A 22,668-nucleotide genomic window follows, 5' to 3' on the forward strand; every position below is an offset into this window, starting at 1 on the left:
TATATCCTTTTGGAAAACTGATAGAAAATTCTGACTAATTGTTTATGGATTTTACTGCACTTTCTTTTTTAAAGTGTCCATCTTAAAAAGCTGAAATTTTGGTTTGTTGAATGTTAGAGGTACATTCCTAAAATCTAAGTTGAGAAATTCACAGTAATAAGTTGATTTAACGTTTTTCTTCTTTTTCTTTTAGAAACCATGACCTGGTCAAGACCAGAAACTAAAGGGACAGTTCCGCTTCCTCGCAGTCTCCATACGGCCAATGTAATAGGAAACAAGTATGTCTGTTGTTAAAAGCTCAACTATAGAAAGGTACACGTAGTAGGAGAACAATGATGCTTATCCACTACTACTTAGTATAAACCATCAGCCCTGTAGAGTGCATTTCTACTTCTATTACCCTATCTCCGTGGAAATTAAAAAGTACTGGTTTTAATTTAGAGTTCACAAACGGTCAGTGTTTCCATGCAGTGGGATGATCTGCCCAACCCACAAGTAGTTTTCCAAGCTCCTTTATGCATCTTTGTGCAGTCAGGGGCAGTATCAGCTGGACCTGGACCTGAGCTGGCTCTGTCAGGAGCCAACTTTGGTGCCTCTGAATCTGTGACAGGAAAATAGGTACACAAATAAACTGACCCAAAGAGTAGAATTCAGGTCTAGGCAAAGCTGTTCTGTATTTTTGTGGACCAGTTTTTCTGTAGTCTGTTCTTCAGTTCTTTGCTTCTTGCCAGCATGACTTGTTTTGGCAGATAGCACTGACAAAATGGATTTCAGTACGTTTTATCTGTTTGCAAGTCAGGGTGAGGAGAAAGAGGCAGGGCGTGGGGAAGAAGTGAGAAACTGTTTCCTGAGCCAAGAGCTTAGATTTTTTATATATATAATGTTATTAGGTTGTAGCCTGCATTATGGTTTTAGGTTTTGATAGAAATTCCATGTAAACACATGACTTCTGGAGTGTATTAGCAGGTTGATGGTTTGTAAAAGGATCGCAGTATTAACTTCTGTTTCTGGGGAGTTGTTTGAGATTTTATTTATTTTTAATTGGTTAACTTACTCAAAATTTCCAGAAGGTAGATGTCTGCAGCAAGACACAAATTCTGATGTAAAGAAGAACTGTAAAGCACTGGAAATTTTCTATTTTGTCCTAGTTTGAGAGAGCACATGCAGCAGGTCTGGAAATGTTAATTCACTTTTCTTTTCTTCTTCCCTCTTCCCTCTTCTCCTATATTTCAGAATGTATGTTTTTGGTGGATGGGTTCCACAGTCAGCAGGAGGTGAAATTTCTGCTCATGATGGTGAATGGAAATGTACCGGTTCATTTTGTTATCTTAATTTGGGTCAGTGTTTCTCTCTGTCTTGGAGTGGGCATTTTGAATTAATCCTTTCTTAATGGAGTAGATTAAATATTCTAAAGACCCTGAGATAAGTTTTAAGATAGAAAGCTGTAAACAGTTGATTGCAGAAGATACCTTCTTTTTTCATATTTCTTAAGAAGTGTTTTTTTTCTTTGATAATTCAGCAAGTTTGCTGGTGCAAATCTTTGTTCATCCAACTTTTAATACTAGGTAATGTAGATGGCACTCCTTCATTTATAGTAGGACACAAGAAAGATCATAAAATTATTTTTTTTCTAAACTGTGATTGAACTGTCCCTTAATCCTCAATTTCTGATCTTCTGTTCATCTGAGATGGGCGACCAGAGGTCAGAAAATTGATCCTGAATCAACTGAACGTATCTTACAAATGAATTGGAAAGTGACCTTCTGTTTGTAATATCAAAAAATCCAATGCGGTCATTATAAAAACAGATGTGATTTATTTTAATTTTCTCTGAGCAGTTAAGTGTATTAACACCTGTATTGCATGCTTTGAAATCCATCTAGAAACTAAAGTTTTTGAGTTTCATTTACTAGATACCACAGAATGGATAGGTCTGATCTCAGATTGCCAGGAAGACAAAAGTAACTTGTTACCAGGGCCAAGAGCAGGACACTGTGCGGTAGCGGTTGGCACTCGTCTGTATATCTGGAGTGGTAGAGATGGTTACAGAAAAGCTTGGAACAATCAAGTTTGCTGCAAAGATCTTTGGTACCTTGATACTGGTGAGTCAGAAATAAATGAGAAATATGTTCCATATTTTATTAATGTATAGGAACCTGGCGTCATCAATGCTCAGAAGCTCTAGCAAGCACTAAAGTGTTTTAAATTTTAAAGCTTATTCAAATAAGCCACGTTTCGCTGTTGATTGTTTGAAGACTACAGCTGTAATTCAAATGGAAAAAAAATAGAAAGGCATGTTTAAAGCCCCTGAAAGAACTTTGTGACTAGATTCTGTATTGCATGCCATAGTTGGTAGATAAAAGGTGCTAAAGGGTGTTTTACCTAAACTCAAAGTTCCTGGCCTCTCTATAGAGTGATCTCTTCTGCTACTACTTACCTTTTATTTTTTTTTAACCAACCCCCTCCTTCTCTTGGGATCATTGCTGCTGCTGCTGCTTCCTCATCTCCTGGACTGAAAAAAGATACTGTTGAATCAGAGAAAGAACCAAATTGTTCTGGGGCGTAGGGGATTTTGGGGACTATTAATCACTCATTAGTAGTTGACATGATGGATATTTGTTTGTTAGCAGGACACAGAGATGTTATCAGGAGTGAGGAAACTAGAATAGCACTTTCAGGAGGGAGTTGTTTGCTCAAGCAGAAGTGTTAGAATGGTTATTGGAGAATGTGAAACATTTAGGGCAGTGGAGATTTTTTCTTTTTTTTTTTTTTCTTTTTGTCTTTCTTTTTTCCCCTCCCCTTAGAAAGGTTAGAAGTAAAGGAGTGGAAGGGGAGGGATGTACTTGAGAGTGCAACCTAGTCAGGCATCAGGGCAAGTGAGGAGAGCAGGTCATTGGCATTGAATCGTGCCTGGGCTTCAGCCTGTGCAGAAGTTTGAGGGAAAGTTCACTTCAGCTAGAGAGAGCAAGCAAAAAGGAAGTTCAGTCTTCTGTGAATTTCTTCTAGGAGCATGTAAAGCTTTAGGAGCCAAAGAGCTACACATAGCCTTTTAGGACAGGAAAAGGATCTCTCATATTGTAATGCCTATAATGATGGATATACAACACAAAGACATACCAGCAGCAGAAGAGCCATTAAAACCCTAAGAAAATGCATCAAACATCCAGCGTTTTTGAACACTTCAGAATGTCAGTTTATAATTCTGTGCTCGACTTGGCACCCTTGACAATGTTTCTTGTTGAATTTGGTGCATATTATATGTAAGTGAAAAGGGAGCTATTGATTTTGCTTGCTTCATGTAGATATTTCTTAAGCTGTTAAAAGGGAGCAATTTCAAATATGGCACCTGTATTTTATTGGTTTCTTGTAGAGAAACCTCCAGCACCATCACAGGTACAGCTGATTAGAGCTACAACCAACTCCTTTCAAGTGAAATGGGATGAAGTACCTACTGTTGAAGGCTATCTTCTTCAATTACATGCTGATTCACCAGTGCCATCAGCGGCTGGAATACCTGGCACTGGGGCTCCAGAAACATCCATGCTGAGTTCACAAGGTAGTAGTCAGATCATGTTACACTAATGCTTGTGCAAAGGCAGAGTAGAGATTTGAGTAAATAATTGAGTTCTTTGTTTTAAATAAGATGACTCAGAGAGATATACCCTATTTCTTTGGATATTTCCAAAATGTGTACATCGTGATTATGGAAAATTCAGCTTTAACCTGCCTCTTGTCAGTTCTGGCTATCTGAATGCTGGAGATATTTGTGTAGTACTGGGCATGATTTGAGAAAGGGGACAGGAGGAAGGGATTTTAATTGACTATTTGGCCATGCAGTTTCATTTCAGTTTAACAACCAAGTCATTCTTTAGGCAACCTCATGTCTCCCTTGTGCTTACTGGAATAGATTCCACCCATTAATACTAAGTTTTATATAATTGATTGTGATTTGCTTTTGTTTACCTGAAAGGTGGCTCTTCTCTACATCAAACTCCACAATCATTGCCTAGTGTCCCTTGTCCAGAACTGAAGGTGGATCATCCCAGCCAAGCAAATAATGTCATTCCTAATAACGTAAGTGTAAACTGAAAAACGCTTAAGTGGCAAAGTAGCGTGGGAAGCACGAGAACTGCCAAAACACTTTCTCAGTTTTTGAAGTCCCTGCCTACTTCTTAGACCTTAGGAAGTTCATAAATCAAACAACAACAGACACCTGCTGAAGTGGTTTTATATGCTTTTTTACATCCTTCCTATTTTCATGATTGACATGGTCTTTAAAGTCCTCTTCCTGGTAATACAGAGAGCAAACTGCAACTGTGTTGGCTTCCAGAAAACTAACTGGGAGCCTGATAACAGGAGAAACACTTTTCACCCTCAAAATATTGGTGAAATTCATGTGGGAAGCAAAAAGGATAATGCATGTTCCTTCTTAGTTCAGGTTTTCATGCTACTCTGTTTAGCAGTTTCTACTGCAGTATAAACCCAATTATTATGTATTCTGGCTGTGCAGTTGTACATGTTCCACTGTTTTGCCAATAACAAAGAAACTGAGAGGAAAAACTCTGGCCGAAGGATCCCATTTTTAATAATGTAGACCTTTTCTTAACTGTGTAAGCCCTTAGATCTGTATGGAATTCATAATGTGTTCCTGCAGAAAACACACATGGAAGCACTGTGAATTTTACTAACAGTAGAAATATCTTAGATATGTGCCAGGAAATCAGTGGTTGAAAGCCTCTTTAATTGTTATTTTGCCCCCCTGCCTATCCCAACCCCGTTCCCCCCACCCCAATAGGCTAAATGTATGCATTAGTGAGCTTCTGTGTGATAAGAATGTGAGCTCACTCAGATAAAATGTAGCGTGGGACAGGGACATTTCCAAGTTAACATAGTTTCAGTCATTGTTTTATGATGGCTAGAATAATGTGGATTGTGAGGTTGGTTGCTTGTTGTATTTTAAAGTGCTGGGGGATTGGTCAGAGGATTTTTGTTGGTTTTGAGCAAGCATTTTCATGCCATGTTTGCAACTGAAATTTACGAACTTCACAGTTAACCAAGAGAACTTATTTGTTAATGTTTAGGTCCAAGTTTCCCTTCCATCCAACTCATTATTAAAAATAGAAGGAAAAGAAAAGGTTGCAGCACCTGAGAACAGGATTACACAGGAGACTATGAAAAACCATGCAGATGCAACAGGATTCAAAGACTCAAATGCCCCTTCTCTTTTGCCTGGTTGTACTTCAAGTAAGATATGTATAAAATAAAAATTATATAAAAAGTGAGAATTGAAAAGTCATCTCAAACACAAAATAAGATTATTTCTGTTTTGCAATTTACAATTATTTTAGATGGATTTTAAAAAATCCTTGTGCTAGTTACTACTATACGTAATTAATATAAAAAGGAAATCCTAAGCTGTTTTAAGTATCACAAGAGAAAATTCTTAATATATTCAATATTATGATGGCAAATGTGTCTGTTTAAACATAAATAGTCCTTCTTAACATCAAAGACCAGATGGACAGTACCAGGTCTATTGTACTAGGTAAGGTTATAGTAACTCAAGGCTCCTTTTATAGTACTTCCCTGTCTGTTAGTAATTAAAAGTTACTAGCCTATTTAAAATTGTAGATGACGTAGAGAGGAGCATGTTTTTCTCTGGCTACAGAGGAAAAAGAAACTGACTAGTTACTGATACAGGCACTTCACTGAAAGTTCATCGGGGTGAATCCAGGCCCACACACCTGATCTGTTTATTTTTGACTTCTACATAATTTATGTGGTGTTACATTTTTCATTTTCTTTGTAGTGTGTTTTAATTGTTGTGTGGAAGTTCGGGATCTTAGTGCTGAGCAAGAAATAGACTTCCACTGATGCTAATATGAAATTGCTTGTTATGAAGCTGTGATATTCATTTGTGTGAATACTTTTTTTCCCCCAATTTGGTTAAGAAAGGATAGATACAGAATACATTTAGCACAAATGAAATTGCTATTTGAATACAACTGCTAACATGTATTTGGTTATGACTATATAGACAAGTTCTTATTAAGATAGTTACATAAAGAAAGTGTTAGCAATGCATATAATCTGATCTATTTTAGTCTAAGCCTGAGCTAACATCTGTTTTTATGTGAAACTAAAGCCATTAGATCAAGTTGAGACTTGCTAGGTGTCATCAGTATTGAATTCTGGTTAATATTTTCTTTTTCTAAGGTCCTCAGACTTCAGCAAATGTAGGTGAATTACATGACTTGGACAAAAGAACTGTAATGCCTGATGCTTCTGTATCCAGTACTGTCTCCAGCACACAAACTATGGTAACCCAGCAGGCTGTTAAAACTGAATCATCAAGTACAAATGGGGCAGTTGTTAAAGATGAAACTTCACTAACAACATTCAATTCAAAATCTGAAGGTTTGAAATGTGTTTCACATACTGTATTTTGAGCCATATATATCTAAGGCCATCAGAGTTCCTGTAGTGTGGTGGGATTCCCATCTTGGCTAGTACCTGGGATTGAGATAGGGCTTTGGGCCGTGGAGGACATTGGGCAGCCTGAATGATCTCTGCTATGATTTACACATCTTTTAAAATCAGGATGTTCCTTTTATATTCTTGTAAACAACTTTGTTTCCTGTAAGTGAAAAATCTTTTAAATCTTCGTTTATGCAGAAGCCTGTTTTTTAAACAGCAATGGCAGCCAGTTCTGTTGCCTGTAGGATATTTGCTTTCATTCAGTGATTGCTTGTTTCATCAGCAAAAGTCTATGGATAATAACCTTACATGGTTTTGATTTTAAACAATTGACCCCTGTAACAAACATGGCCAGCTTATGTGGCTGTGGCTAGCTCACCACTAGCCGAAGGTGGTGACCTCTTCACAGTATGCTTGAAGTAAACAAAATAAGCACCAATACAAAAACTAAAACACTTCTCCAATTCTGTTTTTCATGAAAATCAACAGGCTGTGCTTGCTATTGTTTTGAGTGTTAGCTAAAGTATTCTCTTACTGAATACAAGTAGTGTAATTTTTACTGAAGAGTATTGTTTTTTAAAAACAAACACAAGTATAGAATACTAATATTCCCTTGAGTTTTTCATGTGCTTTGGTTTCTTTTTTTTTTCTTTAAGATTCAATTTTAAATTTAGTAAATGTTCTTTTCCCATTTGTTAGGTTTGTTTTAAAGATTAATTGCTCTTATTCAGAATTCAAACTGTATTTATTTCTGAAGCAGTGTGTAAGATTTCATCCTTAAGCGATTCATACTGTGTCATCAGTATGTGCCTCAATCTGATATTTATCACTTGTTCACAAATATTTCGTACTGACTTCATAATTCTGTCATATTTTAGGATTTTCTGAGTCCTGTCTGGTATTATCTGTAGCTGTCTGCAGTGCCAGGCTCTTATAATTGTTCTCTGAATATAAAGCAAACCAAAATTAGTTGTTTATGTTACAAATAAAACTGCATGCAAAAGAGCTTTGAGACATTTGCAGCAAACACTTGTAAATGACTATTGAGGTCAGCTTTTATATTATGTGGACTTTGTGTTATAAAGTTTAATTTGTTAAAAAAAAAAAAAAAAAACTTAAGTGTAATTTTTTGTTTCTAGCTGCTGAAACTGCTTATATCATGCCTTCAACAAGGGTCAATACTGGACAGACAAATGATTCACACTCCTCTGTAAGTCTGCATAAGTATAATTAAGTTCTGTTGCTCTTTTGGTTAGTTGTAAGAGCTCTTCTGTTTTTCTTTAATTGTATCTCTTTGAAAGAGAAGCAAGGTATATTTAGGGCTTGAAGTGAATAATACAGGGTAAACATTTTCTGTTGTGAACTAATTTCATTGTGCGGGTTAGATTTGAATCTAAGTAGCAGTTGTGTATTCAGGAGGAGCTCCAAGTATGTGTTTCAGCTGTTGAATCATTTTTATTGACTGGCACAGTGGAGCGGTCTTTCTGCTGTATAATGTGCAAATGTAAAATGTTTTTCTGTCTGCACAAGTGAATTTAAAATATGTATTAGATCAGATATAGTGTTAGCTGCTGATCTGTAGGTTTGAAACATAACTGAACTGACATCTTGATGTTTTTCCCTAGAGGAGATGGGGACTGGCTATGCAAGCTGTAAATACTGCCTGAAAAAAAAGTAAATGCCTCCTATTTCACCTGCTTACAACTTAATACACAAAACCAAGGTGCCACCAAAAGAGTGGAGCTAAGGGTGGGAAGAAGCAGCTGCTACTGAAGGGTTGGGGTGCTTTTGCCAATAGCAGCTGCCACTCCTGCCCCTCTTCCATGCTAGCAGGAACATCATCTGTCTGCTCTGGGCAGCACTGCAAGCACTCTCCTTGGTGCCTGGAGACAAGCAAGAAAGGCGGCTTGTCTTTCTGGGCCAGTCACGAATAGTTCTCATGCCCTCCACAACCATTGCCCCATGCCACAGTGGAGGCCCTGATCTGAGATGCAAGTGAATTTAGTAGCTGCTTTCAAGGGAGTATGTTTGGGGCTGAGACGCAGCAGAATCCCAGGCGGAGCTGCTGGTGTACAACCACATTGCAGTGTTCTTCCTGGCCTCTGAGCAAAATTAACTCACAACTACAGCTGCTACGCACACCTAGTTCTACAGCTGTAAACTTCTTCCCCTTCCCGTTTAAACTAGGATGTCAGAGATGACGTCCCATCTACAGCTTTCATATTTTCTAAATGATGACTGAATCTAAATACTTGAGAACCAGTTGGTTTTGAACAGTATTTCAGTAACAGATGCACATTCACTTAAAGTATAAGGAAGTCATTTACTGGTATGAAAGGGGATTCTCCTGCACATACACTAGAGTCTTGAAATGTGTTTTTTATATATTACATTAAAGTGTATGGATGGTCTACATAACATGTTCTTCAAATACTAGAAAACTCTACAAAGACAGACGGCACCGGTGAAAACAAGAGACCGGCAGTGGTATGATGTTGGAATTTTTAAGAACAACAGTGCTATGGTGAACCAGTTCTACTTGCTGCCAGAGGAAACACTGAGCAACTCCAACAAGGTAGCTGCTAATTTTTCTCTGACAGACCTTGCACACAGGTGTTTTGGAGTCCAGTGTTCATATGTTTAATGACGAAATGTGGGATTTTGTGATACAAACTGGTGCTTATAGGAGTTTTAAGATCAAAGTTCCTGACATATTTGGCTTTTTTTTTTTTTTTTTTTTTTTACTGTTTTCTAAACCAGATGCATTTTTTTCCTGTTGTTTTTTGTATAGTTATATGGAACATCTTATTGTACCATCACTAATTCTTTCCGTATTTCTATTTGTAGCCTTAGGAAGGAATTTTCAACTTCATGACATTTCAAAACAGTAAAAACTCTTAAAGAACTTTAAAATGTATTATTTCCATACAGTACTGAAATATTTCGGTCAGTTTCCTCTCTGTCTCAAGGATACCTTTTTAAAGATATTAGTAACAGTCTAGAATGTTTAAAAAGACTAGATGTGGAAGAGTAGTGGCTTTTGAATTAGTTTTCTTTTAAATAATGTTGTTAAATATGGAAGTTTGTATGGGAAAACACTATAGACATGTAATTTACAAAGCCTTTGTAGTCTTGAAAGTGTAGATTAATGATGTCCAAGTGGACTAGAAACAAAACTGATGGCTGTATGTCACTTAAATGGGCAGAAATCCCTACAGCCAAGAGGCTGCTTCTCTTAAGAAGATGCAGGAGTTGATTTCAAAACTCAGGAATGAGCATTTGCTTCCTTGTATGGAACCTGTCTGTCAGCAAATGGCTAAGTATTTACTTAGCCGTGCTTTCCTTCTGCCAGAACAGGTCTCTGCCTTACCCGTAGCGCTTTACCTGTTAGTACGCAGCTTAGGTATCTTACTGGCAGATAGGACATGTAAGAGAAAATAAAACTCGTGGATAGATTTTAACCTCTGCTGCATATATGTGTATTAATAGGCAACCTGAGCACTCTCCAAACCTCTCAGTCTTCTCTGTACTTCTGTAAATACTGACTATGCTGTCCTGTTATATAAGGTACCTATCTTTTCAAGAATGTATTTATAGGACTGATTGTATAAAAAAAGAAACCTTCACAAACAAAGAGTAGAACAAGTTGCAGGCACATGGACTTTTTGTTGATAGTGATGGTTTTTAAACCTTGTTAGAACTTAGATGTTTTTAGTAAGAGGGGGTTTCATGGAGAACAGGTTTCAGTCTTAACCACAGGTTAGACAAAAGCTGTTGTGTTGGTATTTGAGTAGATTGTTAGTGTTAGAGTAGATGAAGGTATTCAAGGTGCTGTCTTACCCTAGTAGATGAAGGTATTCAAGGTGCTGTCTTACCCCAACAGTTTTTCTTAAAACACAAAAGAACAGAACGTTTTTTTTGAAAACACTTCATTATAGATATTCCACATACCAGTTTTAAAGAGTATATGTAGTATATTTTACAGTGTTTATATTGTGATTTGTTACACATTATTCAAGAGGAAAAGCGTTCAATAGGAAGCTTCAAAGATGTATCAATGCATGTGTTAAGCAAGGAAATAGAGTAGCACCTGATGTTTCAGAAACTTGCTTGTTACTAACTTACTGACTCTGCTTCTCTTTAAAAACATTTAGGTTACCTATTCATAAAGTGCAACTCTTAACTATAGGAACAAGTAATTTTCAAATAAAAATATTTTTGAGGACAGAGGAGTATAGTAATTAAGTAATAAGCTATACAGTTAGAAATGCTACTTTATTTTTACTATCCAAAGTAAATCTAAACAAGAAATGCAGTTCAATTTAAATGCCAGGGGTTTTCATGTTATTTGTGGAGAGGGAATTGTTCTTGGAGGAGTTGTTCTGAGGCAGGCTAGTGCCTCAGTCAGAAACTTTCTGATTCAAATACTAAAGCACTAGATCAGGTTTGTGTTTCGATTAAACCTAACTATCTCAGTTTATTGCTACCCACCTCACGTCATATTTTTATTTTATTTTTTAGGCTAATTCTGCTTAAAATACTTTTAAAAGTAACTCAAACATTGCTTTATTTTCAGCTGGAAAATGCAAATGTACCAGACTACAGATTACTTAAGAAACAGGATCTTTTTCCAGGCACAGTGTACAGGTTCAGAGTCGCTGCAATTAATGGCTGTGGTGTTGGGCCTTTCAGTAAAGTCAGTGAATTCAAGACTTGTATTCCAGGTTTTCCCGGAGCTCCTTCAACAGTCAAAATCACCAAGGTGAGAAATGTAAATAGTTCTTGTTCTGATGCATAAAATTCTGTTCGCAAGCTTAATCATGGAACTCTTGTTTTTGGCTAGTTTTGGCTTCTTTTTTTTTTTTTTTAAGTGAAAAAATAAGTGTTGAATAGTGTCAAATGTTTAGTCAGTGACTTCTGCTCAACATAATATTCTTTAAGAAGTTTGCTAAAAAATATTTTAAAACATAATGATCATGTTGCAAGATACATCTCAATTGTCTGATAATTTTCCCATTGTTTTCTTTTCCTGCATTTTTAATTTTATAGGGATTTACCATGTTTAAAACAAAATTTAAGACCCTTTGCCTCCAAAGGATGATTAGGTTTTAGTCTTTTTCCATAAAACAACAGTGATGTTGGTAAAATCAAAGGGCAATTCTGGGTAATGATTTGATAAGCTAACGTGTTTTCATCTCTTAAAACTGCTAACTTTCAAACAGATAACTTTTTACAAACCTGTAACCCAACGAATTCCACCTTAAAAATACTTGGGGATTTTCTTTCTTTTTCTGGGGTTTGTAACTTGTTTTAATCGTAGATGTGTTTTATTGTCTAGTGTTTCACCTTGCCTGACATACTGTCTTCTTTACTAGTGAAAATTTGGCACATCCACACATACAAGTAAACCTGTGTTTAGAAGTGTAGTATCTTTCTTTTTTGAAAGAATGGATTGGAAAATAAGCATTCTTATTTTCCAAAATATCCTTTGGCATCTGTGTTGATTCTGCATTAGTACCAGAAGAAGGAAATAAAAGGTTAATTTTAGAATACAGAATAACAGAATAGGTGAGAAGTTTAAGATGCGCCTTAGGTTTTTATGTATTTATAACTATTTGTATTATATATAGTTGAGTGTCTAATGGTTAGCTGAATAGTATCATATTTTTCTCTTTTTCTTCAGAGCGTAGACTGTATTCATCTTTCTTGGGAGCCTCCAGCTTCACCTTCTGGAAATATTTTGGAATATTCTGCCTACTTAGCAATCCGTTCCACGCAGTTACAGGAAAATCCAAATCAGCTTGTATTTATGAGAATATACTGTGGGCTTAAGACATCTTGTATAGTGACAGCTGCCCAGCTTTCAAATGCTCACGTTGATTACACTTCGCGACCTGCTATAGTGTTCAGGATTTCTGCCAAGAATGAGAGGGGATATGGACCGGCCACACAAGTTCGATGGCTTCAAGGTAAAGTCAGTGTCAGACACAGCATTTAAGTGGGCTGTGGCAGAGAAAATAGCTGATTGTGCCTCTACAACCAGCACTTTTCTCAGCGGCACATGTCTCAGCAGTGCACTTTTCTCAGCAGTGAAATGTCACTTAGTTCTTTGTAGAAGTTTTAGGAAAAGGTGGTTGTTAACTTTAGCGTAACATTGAGAGATGGGATTTGTTCATGAGCAAAGATGAGCAGGTACTGAGCGCTGGTTATTGAATCTCACCTAGTTTCTCAAATAATAAACTGCCAGTAAACTTCTGATTTCCCTGGACTTCACTTCAGCTTAGTTTTCCGTTTTTTTAGTAAGCAATCCAGTTATATGCGGGAATGTAGTTCTTTTTTCCCCAGTCTTTACCCCTTCCTTATCAAAATAATTTTTCATAAAGTGACATAAGGTGCATTTTTGTGATTTAATGTACTCTTTAAAGTCTGTATTAGAGCTAGTAGGAATGGCTTTTGTTATCTCATCCCTACACTCAAATTTGTGATTAGTTGGGGATGGGAATGGATCGACTTGAAATTCCCACCCTCCGGGGAGTAGCGGGCTGTTGGATGGGCTTGGCTGTCCTGCCAGTCCCTGCGCTGGGTTCCACAGGGTGCAGTTGAAAGTGAACTGTTGAGTACACCTCTGGTTGTTTTGAGTGTAGTTTTCTGAGATGGGCAGCAACAGTGAAGTTGTCTTCCTACTGTTCAGTACTCTAGTGCTGTTTTAACCCTGATCCCAGAGCTATATATCCCAGAACTATGAAACAGGAGTTGTTTGATAGCATTTGACCATGTACACGAGTTAAATTATGAAATGTTTAACAATGTCTCCTTCTTCTTGCAGATATGAAAACATCAAGCTCAAAGTAGAATCAAGATAATAAATTTCAAGTTTCGAATGTAGTGTTTAATGTAACTCTTGTACTATTTGTAAATGCTACAAATATTTTATTTTTGCATTGTTTTTATCTTAAAATATATAACCTTTTTTACGTTTGAGACATCAGCGTTACAGAGCCTTGCTCAGGTATGAGTACCATATGGAAGCTATACTGAAGGTGGTGGGGTGGAGGACCATACTCTATCCAGTAGCTTTTTGGTAGCGATAGTTAAAATATTAAATATATATATATATACACACAAAGTTTCAAATAAAAAAAAATAAATTGGCATATGCAGTACTGTTTGAGGTACAGTCCCCATGATTGCTAGAGATTTTGCATAAATAACTCAAAAAGATTTGGTAAATGAAAAAATTGTTTGATTTCAGTTTCTTATACCACATTCTTCATTGTGGTGTCTGAGTACAAGGCAAAAATTTCCAGTTATTATATAGTAACTTAAAATGTATAAATATTTTAATATATACTTTTTTTGTAAAGAAATGATTTTTCTACTATTTGTAACAAATATCTTAATCCTGAAAGATATCCCCTGAAAATTTAAAAGGAAAAAGATACTTAGTCATTTGTCTTATTACAAAACAAAAAACAAACATAAATTCATTGTAAATGCACTACTAATATTTAGAATTATCCTTTTGTAGTTGTACAAATCTTCAACTTGTAAATACCAATGTTTACAAGAGACCTTTCTGGTCTTGTATTAAAACTTCCATGAGATTCATTCTCTTTTTTTTTTTTTTTTTTTTTTTTTAAAATCCATATGCTTTGCTTTTAGCATATGCTTGCTTTTTGCACTAATAATAACTTACCTCATTCCTGTGTTTGTAATCACTTGTGTTGCTTCCATAACGTTTCTGTAAAACTTCAATCTGAAAACTTTAACCAAAGTTTAGAATACATGGTAAGCAATTTTGCACATATCGTATGGCAACTTTCGACATATTTATTCCAGTTAATCTTCTTAAGTGCTTGTTTGCTTTACCAGTATATTCTACCAATCAAGTTCAGTATCTCCCTTTTACTATGCATCATTTTACATTAACTAGCTAGCTGATAAATTCAACAAGCATTACTTCTAGGAATAGGTTGATCCATTCCTATGCTAGATGAAAAATTTGTTCACAGTAGTGAAATAAAGGTAAACATTTTAAATGCTATTTATGTATCTATATAGAAACCTATGTTTACCAAAGTGTAGAGGAAAATGGCTGAGTTGGACAAGGTCACTAGGTGAATAGATTGAGGCACCTAAGATTTATTTTAAAATAAAATCTAAATTTCTTTACCGTGCAATGAAGTTTATACTTTGCACTTTAATTTTACCCTGAATGCCAAAATACAATATACATCAAGGTAGAATTACTTGCCTCTGCCAGTTAAATTTGTCTTAACAGCATTTGTAAATAAAGAAACTAAATGAATTGATGTGCCTGGTTTGGTGGGAGAAGTATCACTAAGATGTTAAGAGATTTAACAGCTCAAGTATCCCAGAGCAGATTTTATAGCCAAGTTTTAGCTACCCTGAAAGTCAGGGTTGTAACAGAAGTGCTGATACAGCCTTAATTATTGCAACGCATCACATGCTATAATAGCATATAAAAAGTGCTGGGGACCATAAATTGCTATAATAGTGTTAATTGTGGCACGGGAGTAACACACACGGTTTTACTCCAGAGAAAAATCCCGTGATTATGACAATGACGGATATCCCAGATTCACTTTAAACAGTGTTTATAGTATGAATGTATAGGAATTTTTCCTGAAGTTAACTGGCTTTAAAATACTTGTGTTTTAATGGTCCATTTCATCAGGTATGATCTTACTACCAATACTGTCTGATAACTAAAAGTAATACTGTACACGAGCTGTTAACTAGAAAAATATGACTTGGTTTTTCTTATTAGTACTGTGAAAGAAGCCTTTAGAGAAAACACTTGTGGCTTTGATTTTGTTGGTTGATAGCTGTGATTGTAGAGTTGTTATTTAAGAATAAAATCTGTTGGGTATGTCTGGGTGAAGTTTTTTTGCACTTGGTTTCACATGGTTTGCACAATTTCTTTTCCAGTGGGTATGTCACAACTACCAAAGGGTAAAACTGTGGCGTTTTCAATGAAAGTATAATTTCCTTGTAAGTGTGCTTTCTTCAACTGACTTGACATCAGATGTCACTTTCTCTTCTTTGTCCAAGTTGGGTGATGTTGAATAGTGATCATATGCAAATCTTCAATTCCTTGCAGTTTTACTTTTAAGATGAAATTGTGGTACACGCTGTAAAATACACTTTGTGGTCTGTTTTAGAACTGTATTTAGAACATGTCTAAATCTCACCTGTTTGCCTATCAACTAGATATCAGACAAATATTGATTGTTTGATTTAAAATTCATTTGCAAGACTGTTGACATCAGCTCCTTGAGAATCCGTGTTATCCACTCATTTCCTAAGTCACTAAATGACCTGTAACAAGCTGAAATCTATCAGGCAGCAGTACCCGTGTTGCAGAAATGTCTGGGTTTGCTGAACTTGCCGAGGCAGTTGTGATGTGACCGTCGGTGCAGGACAGTTGTGCCGGTTACGGCAGGCGCTGCTACAACTTCACCTTGAGGAGGTTCTTGTGGAAGCGGAAATAGAGTGAACGATAACCTACACTTTGTGTTTTCAAAGTAATTATAGCAATATCTTTTGAATGTAGTTTGGAGTAGAGCACATGATCATGCCATAAATTCTGAAGATATAATAAGTATTACTGTTGTTATCTGATATTTCAGGATAGCGAATTTGACGTGAACTTAGTCTTACAGCCTGTTACTTAATGACCTCTACAAGGAAACTGACATTTTGTACAATTAAAGTTGATCAGTCTTATTTCAAAGCATTGTTTGTTCTTTGTAATAAAGTGGTTGTCCTATCAAATGCGTTGTAAACAGTGAAGTGTACGTCTGCTTCTTCTGAGGGGATAATACAGAGAAGAGAGCGAGCGTGTTCGTCTTGGGGAGAAATAAGAGGGCTTCTTGATGAGCCATGTAATACTGAGTACTGCTCTTCCATAAAAAGTGCTTCCCAAGTGACTTCTTGGTTATGTGATGGTTTGTCTGGTTACTTTTTTCTTCCCTTAGTTGTGGTTCCCCAGTTTCCCACCACCCCTTCTGCTGCAATTGCTGCGCTCTTCACGTGTTCTCTGCCCCCTTCCGTGCCTTTGTGCCATGCAGCTTGCTGGCACCCATCTGGGACAGGAATGCTTAAAATTGCTTTCCTTGTCTATAGAACAGCTCTGTTGGTGCTGTTCAAAGTGATTGGCAGAGTTTGGTGTTGCTTTGTTACAGGTTGTTCAAAGGAAGGGACTTGAAGGAGCATTGAGTGCGCTCAGAAGGCTTCCAGCTTCCAGCTCTTCTCAAATTTTGGAGTCTCGGGGCAAGCTGCTGAGCTCAAGCTGTGGTTGGCCATGGGAGTCTCCTGGGGAAGGATGTAAGATTTGCTTCTAAAAGCAGAGGAGGAGATCGAGTGGACTGAAAGGGCTCCAGAGCGGTTTCTGAACCTCTTTAAGAGACTTCACATGACAAACTACTAAAAGCTGTCCGCTCCAAATTGATTCCCTTGTTGTGCTCCAGCTATTGTAATAGGGTAAATGTTTTATTTTCAATTGTTTGTGATCCTTGCATTAGTGGATAACAAATATAACAAATGGGACATCCTAAGCAATCAATGAAGAATTCCCGCAACGTGTTATTGTTTTGTTTTTTTGTTTGTTTTTTTTTTTTTTGTTTTGTTTTTTTTTTTGTTTTTTTCCTTTCTAAAATTCTCCGAATGTAACTTATTTTCTCATTAAGGCTGACTTGAATTTTCTATGTGAATTTATCCTAAAACCCGTTCAGAGCTATCGTTGTTTTTTCCCTCGTAGTGTTAACTGGTTTCTAGTGTATTTTTATAACATTTTCTAGCGAGCCAAAGGGCAGGGCTTTTATTCTGTGGCTTCCAGTTCTGCCGCTGGAGCTTTTTGAGATTCCCACGGCGAGGGTGGAGCATGAGCTGCGGGTATTGCCCAAGCAGTTGCTGTGTTCCTCCTCCTGGTAGTAGTTGCGAAAAACTTTGGTGCATTTTTCCATTGATCTGAAGCTGAGTTGAGTTCCCTTTTATTTCAGTTTCCAGAAGTCAGCTGAATGTAGGAGGATGGGCTTGTTCTAGGCACCCGCTTTAATCTGAATTTAAATGGATGTTATGAGATTTTTTTGGAGCTAAACAGCCCGACAAAGAGGAAGGAAGAGGAGGGCTGGGACAGGAGGAAGGCCCAAGAGATTTCTGTTGGCTCCATTTGCCCAACCCCAGCCATGTGTGCCTAATGTTACGTTACGAAAACCCAGCATCTACAAAGGCAGAGCGTGCCTCCTCTTTGCTCGGTTCCCCAAGTCCCTCAGAAGCCCGAGGTACTTCACAGTGCTTGTTGGATTTATACTCCCCCCAGAATAATCTACTTGATTGGGAGCAGTTTTGTTTTGCTGTCATTGTTTTATTGAGGAAGCCTTTGCTTCTTACGAGCATCTGCTTTTAATGTGTGACATAATTCCGAAGTTGGTAGAGCAGCTCTTTAAAATGGAAATCAAAGCTCGGATACGGGATCTTCAAAGAGAGAAAGGGAAGAAGACTTTTTCAGTGTGTCCCAAAGGGTAAGTAGTGCTGGGAGAGTTATTTCTGTGTCTGGCGGAATTATAAAATGCTGCTAGCCACACATGAAAGTCATAAAAATATTTCCAAGAGGTTCTTAAAATAGATGTGCTGGGTGTGTGCCATAGGAGGAGGTTCACGACCACCAGGTCCCCGGGTTTGTGTGTGCCCTCCTGTAATCCCTTCCTTCTCTCAGGTAAATGACTTTTGCCAGTGTGAGAAACGCCGTAGCCAGGAACAGGCTCAGGGGAGGATCTCAGTGAGGCAGCATTTTTATTGGCGATTGCAGTGGGGGGCGTCCCACAAGAGGAGCACACCTCCTGGGCACACAGCACGGTTTATAGATTTTATTTCTCAATGACTGGGCCCCTCCCCTGTTTCCCCATTGACTGGGTTATCTGGGATCACAACCTGTCCAGTGCTTCACAGACAATACATGGCCTTCAGCTGCTGGCCTGTTAAATTTCAAATTTCTTTTGATTTTTTTTCCTGTTTGAGGTGGCAATACTTCTTCACTTACCTGGCTTGATACCCTGATTTTCACCTAATTGCTCTAAGGAGCCCGGTTGTCTGCATTTTACAAGTCACCTGCTGAGCTTTCTTACCACTGCAGGTATATTTCAATGCCACGTTCCTTACCTTTAAACAGTGTAACTCTGTGCAAAAACACTTTTATTCCCACTCCAGAACTCCAACTGCATTTCGGGGTAGTTTAACAAAAAATGTGTAGGTGTGAGTAGTCACTCATAACTTCAAGTGGCATTAAATTTCCCAAATACTTATTTCTAGCAGTGATTTTGTAATTATTTCTTTATTGTGTTTTGCATGTAGGGAGGAGACTTCTGAAATAAACCAGCACTTCATCATGGAGCGGGCTCCATGGGAAGCAGGTGAGTGCCTGCAGCTTTTGTATTGCTTTGTATGGAAGGGTACCACCAGGAAAGTCCCAGCCAGAGGAGTGCACTGTTTGCTTGAACAGCTGAGGAAACGTGAGTGCTATTTATCTACCTGCTACCAGTGATCTGTCACAGTTCTGTGCAAGTCATCTGCTCTCATTCAGCTTGATTTTCCCATGTTTATTAAATAGCTTCTCTTCAGCAGCATGTTGGGGGATTTATTTCAGCCGTGGCTGTGCAATTTTTCAGTGGGTAGTTGGATTCAATTTTATTTCAAATCAACTAACTTTTTAATAAGATGGATCTGTATCAGAACCTGTTGAAGCCCATTCTCATTCTAGCCATGTGCCAGATCTACTGGGTTTTATTTTATTCTGATCTGGAAAGTTGTTTATATTAAATAACAATAATAATAATTTATTTCTTCTGGACACTAATGTTACTTTGCATGGTCCTGCAGATTTTTTATTCTGTATGTAAATCCCCGTGTGTTCATCCATCTTGTAACGCTGTCCATGAGAGATGTAAGAGAAGAACTGCAGTTTATCGGTGACTTGGGATTTGTTTTGTTACTGCTGACTTCAGTCAAGAAATTAACATTTTTATACAGATTAAACAGTATTAATGGATAACAACATTAATGAAAAGTATTAACATCCTTAGTTGAGAAAATTAACAAATACTGCCCTGTCTTTAATCTATGTTCACTTTCTATTAAGGAATGGACTCTAGATACCAAACAAGGTAAAGTACACAAGGTAATAAATACAAAGTACTATCCTCAGTCAGAAGGTTCAAACCAAAAAAGAGCAGACAGATGTTAAAGGATGCTTCACGGGCAGGGCCACACAGATCCACGGCCAGTAGCCCGATCTCAGTCATTAGCAGATTTTCTTGGTAACTAATATCCGTAAGGGCTCTGTGAGAATGGGACTTGCAATATCTGCTGCTTGAGTTGATGCACCTTCTTCCATTTTAAGGAATCCTAAGTAGAGATTTGGAGCTCGAGTGAAACTAAATGGACAGTGTCTGATGTCTCCTACAGCCACTGCAGCCCTTGGGAGGACATCCCTGCAAGCCACTGGTAGCAATGCTAACCGGGTGTATGAGCTGGTTGGTGGAGGTTGACACTTAAAATACCACCACTGGCAGATTACAGGGGAGCAGAAGGCACGGACAAAGCCCACCCAGGAGAGCCAACAGGGTAGAGCGTCAGCATGGGAAATGCTAGGGCTCTCTGTAAATTGAAGAGCAGGGGGTTAGCTGGAGGTCTGGCTCCAACATCAACTCATCATCTCTCAGGAGGAGCTAATTCTTCTTAAAAGTTGCCTTTGTAGACAGTCTCTTGCTAGTCCTTCCATCTACTTGATCTGTCTGTCTTCAGATGGAGCCTGCACCCCCAAGCACTGGGGAAGTGGCCTTGCCACCTTTGGTGAGGTTTTGGATTGGGGTGGTGGTGATGGTCATCTGCTGAAAGACAGAGCTCTCATCTGTGCTTTTAAGTCTCTCGCCTTTGGCAAGTTACAAAGATAAAGCTGCAGGAAGGTGCTGCCAAGCCATCTGAAGCAAGATGCGAGCCTTCAAGCCAGACAACAAATAACTGCCAAATATCATCAATATGGCTTTTTCTGGTGAGTACAGAGCTTGATCTGAGTGCACCCACTCAAGAGAAACGCTTTGGGCCAGATCAAAAAACACAGGCACTTAGCAGACAACTTAAAATGATATTTTATATATAATATATATATATATATTAAAATATTCTATGGTGCTTGCTGGACACCCCAGCCTGCAGCCCCTTGGGCCTGGATGTAGGTTTTGCTGTTTTTCACCAGCAACCTGCCCCCAGCACCCCAGAGCCCTGGTGTGCTCTGCTGTGCCTGCAGCTGCTGCTGGCCTGGCATCGCCCCCAGCCCACGACTGCTCTGAAAGCAAGAAATGAGCCGGAGCAGTCGGTTTCAGGCTGATTTTATGCACATGGTGTCAAGCCACCTAGCACAGCCTGGCAGCTTTGAGCTGTTAAAAAAAAAAAAAAAAAAAGAAAGAAAAAAGGAAAGAAAAAAAAAGGCCTTTTTAGTTGCTTCATTTGTAAAAATGTGGCGGCTGCTGCTGGTTTTGAATAGAGCAAGGGCTGAACCAGGTCCCTGGGCCCCTGGTCTCGGTGTTCCCACCCCAAAAGGATGGAGCCTGCTAGCCCGTGGCACAAACGCTTTCCAGCTGGCTTGAGGTGAGACTTCTGGCTCCCTTCCCTTCTCCCCCAGCACTTAGCTTTTCCTACCGCCTGGCTCCAGGCGGCTTTCTGCTCGCCAGATTGCTTTCCCCGGCATCTTGTTACGCGGGGAACTCAGGCGTCTGGCTGGCTTTGGGTTTCCTGGCCAGGGCTGAGGAGACGGACACCCAGGGACAAACCTGCGCATCCCGGAGTCCTTCTGTCGGCGCTGCGCTCTCCTCTCCGTTGACGGGACCCAAGCTCTGGTGGGGTCGGCTGTGAGCCTTCTGGGGGTGAGTACCGAGCCAGGAAATGCTGCAATTTGTTAGCCAGAACCAAACCCTGTCAGGCAGAGCTGTCCTAAAGTCAGTTGTTGTCTCCGATTCTCGGCCACATTCAGTCTCAGGCACACCCACGTGCAATTTTCAGCCTGAAGGACGTTGTTCTCCCCAGCAGATTTAACCCCCCAGCAGCTTTCTTCCATACAAAGGCAAATCAGGTGTCTCACTGTGTCTGATAAATGGATCCTCCTGCAATAAGATATTCCAGGAAATGACCCTGGCAGGGTGCCTGGAGGGTTTCCTAAACCAGGGTAGCTGCCTCTGCAGCCAGAGCTGGAGACTGCAATTTAATAAGCTCGGTGCAGCTGGCACCAATTTGGAAACTAGTGTGCATACGAGCAAACCGCGCTCATTCCCAGGGGTATTTGGCCTTGGATGTGAGCGCAAGTGGAATTTGCACTGAGTTTCTACAGAGTTTTCCATGAAATTTTTACATGCAGAGGGTCAGCTGTGGCATGCCGTCCATCATCACGCCAGTTTCACAAATCAATAGGTAAACAGATCAGCCTTCAGTTGCTTAAGTATAATTTTTTTTTTCCAGCATTTTTAAGGGTCAAAGGGAGTGATCATGCCAGAACCGTCTCTCTTACTTTCAAAGAGGGAAATGGATCCCTGCTTTTACCTGGGTATGTCTTAAACTCTACCGCAGCCAAGAGGCGTCCTCCCACCACTGCTCTTGTTCTTTTCACCAAACCTTTTTGGAACAGGAATAAGTCTGCATTATCAATATTTAACTTCTGCCCCTGGAGGCCTTGGACTCTATAAAACATCCCTACAGCATTACTCATCCTAGAATCTGCATATAAGATTTTGATTTACAAACGTTAAGAAAATTCACTTACGTTTAACTGAAAAACCTCCTTTCCTTTATTCAGTGCAAATTAAATGTCAAGAAAGTTTAGCTCGCACAATTTGGGAACGCCGTGATTTACAAGCATGTTATCTTCTCTCTGTAAATATAGTTGAAGCAGAAAGTCTGCGTGACTTAACTGGAACATTAATCACATCCAAAGCTCTACAGAATGAAGAGTTTCATAGCTATAAGCAAGGCTGCTGCCAGCTCTTATCACGACAGCGAGGTGGTGGGGAAAATAGTAGCCCTCAGCTCTCCGCTGTGCTCTCTGCACATCCTGTGTCTGTGCAGTGGCCCATATCCTTCCCCTTCTGCTGAAGGAAAGAGAGAAATCAATTTCCATCCTTC

The 22,668-nt window shown here is 38.7% G+C and overlaps 1 protein-coding gene across 2 annotated transcripts in view; it reads left to right on the forward strand.

Annotated features, from left to right (window-relative positions):
* The window catches only part of HCFC2 (host cell factor C2), a 28,707-nt gene that overhangs the window by 4,009 nt on the left and 2,030 nt on the right, over window positions 1-22,668 (forward strand). Inside the window, exons 5-19 of one of the 2 annotated variants that reach the window (XM_084533249.1) lie at window positions 194-278; window positions 1,234-1,337; window positions 1,914-2,102; window positions 3,371-3,556; window positions 3,971-4,074; window positions 5,082-5,244; window positions 6,217-6,417; window positions 7,617-7,687; window positions 8,915-9,052; window positions 11,054-11,239; window positions 12,161-12,446; window positions 13,304-16,983; window positions 18,853-21,144; window positions 21,297-21,419; window positions 22,009-22,093. In XM_084533249.1, the coding sequence (XP_084389375.1) occupies window positions 194-278; window positions 1,234-1,337; window positions 1,914-2,102; window positions 3,371-3,556; window positions 3,971-4,074; window positions 5,082-5,244; window positions 6,217-6,417; window positions 7,617-7,687; window positions 8,915-9,052; window positions 11,054-11,239; window positions 12,161-12,446; window positions 13,304-13,329 (1,739 nt within the window). In that variant the 3' untranslated portion in view covers window positions 13,330-16,983; window positions 18,853-21,144; window positions 21,297-21,419; window positions 22,009-22,093. The other variant, XM_084533248.1, reaches the window with a different exon arrangement.

This window comes from Aythya ferina, assembly GCF_964211825.1.
Source record: "Aythya ferina genome assembly, chromosome: 1".
In the NCBI taxonomy this organism is placed as follows: Eukaryota; Metazoa; Chordata; class Aves; order Anseriformes; family Anatidae; genus Aythya; species Aythya ferina.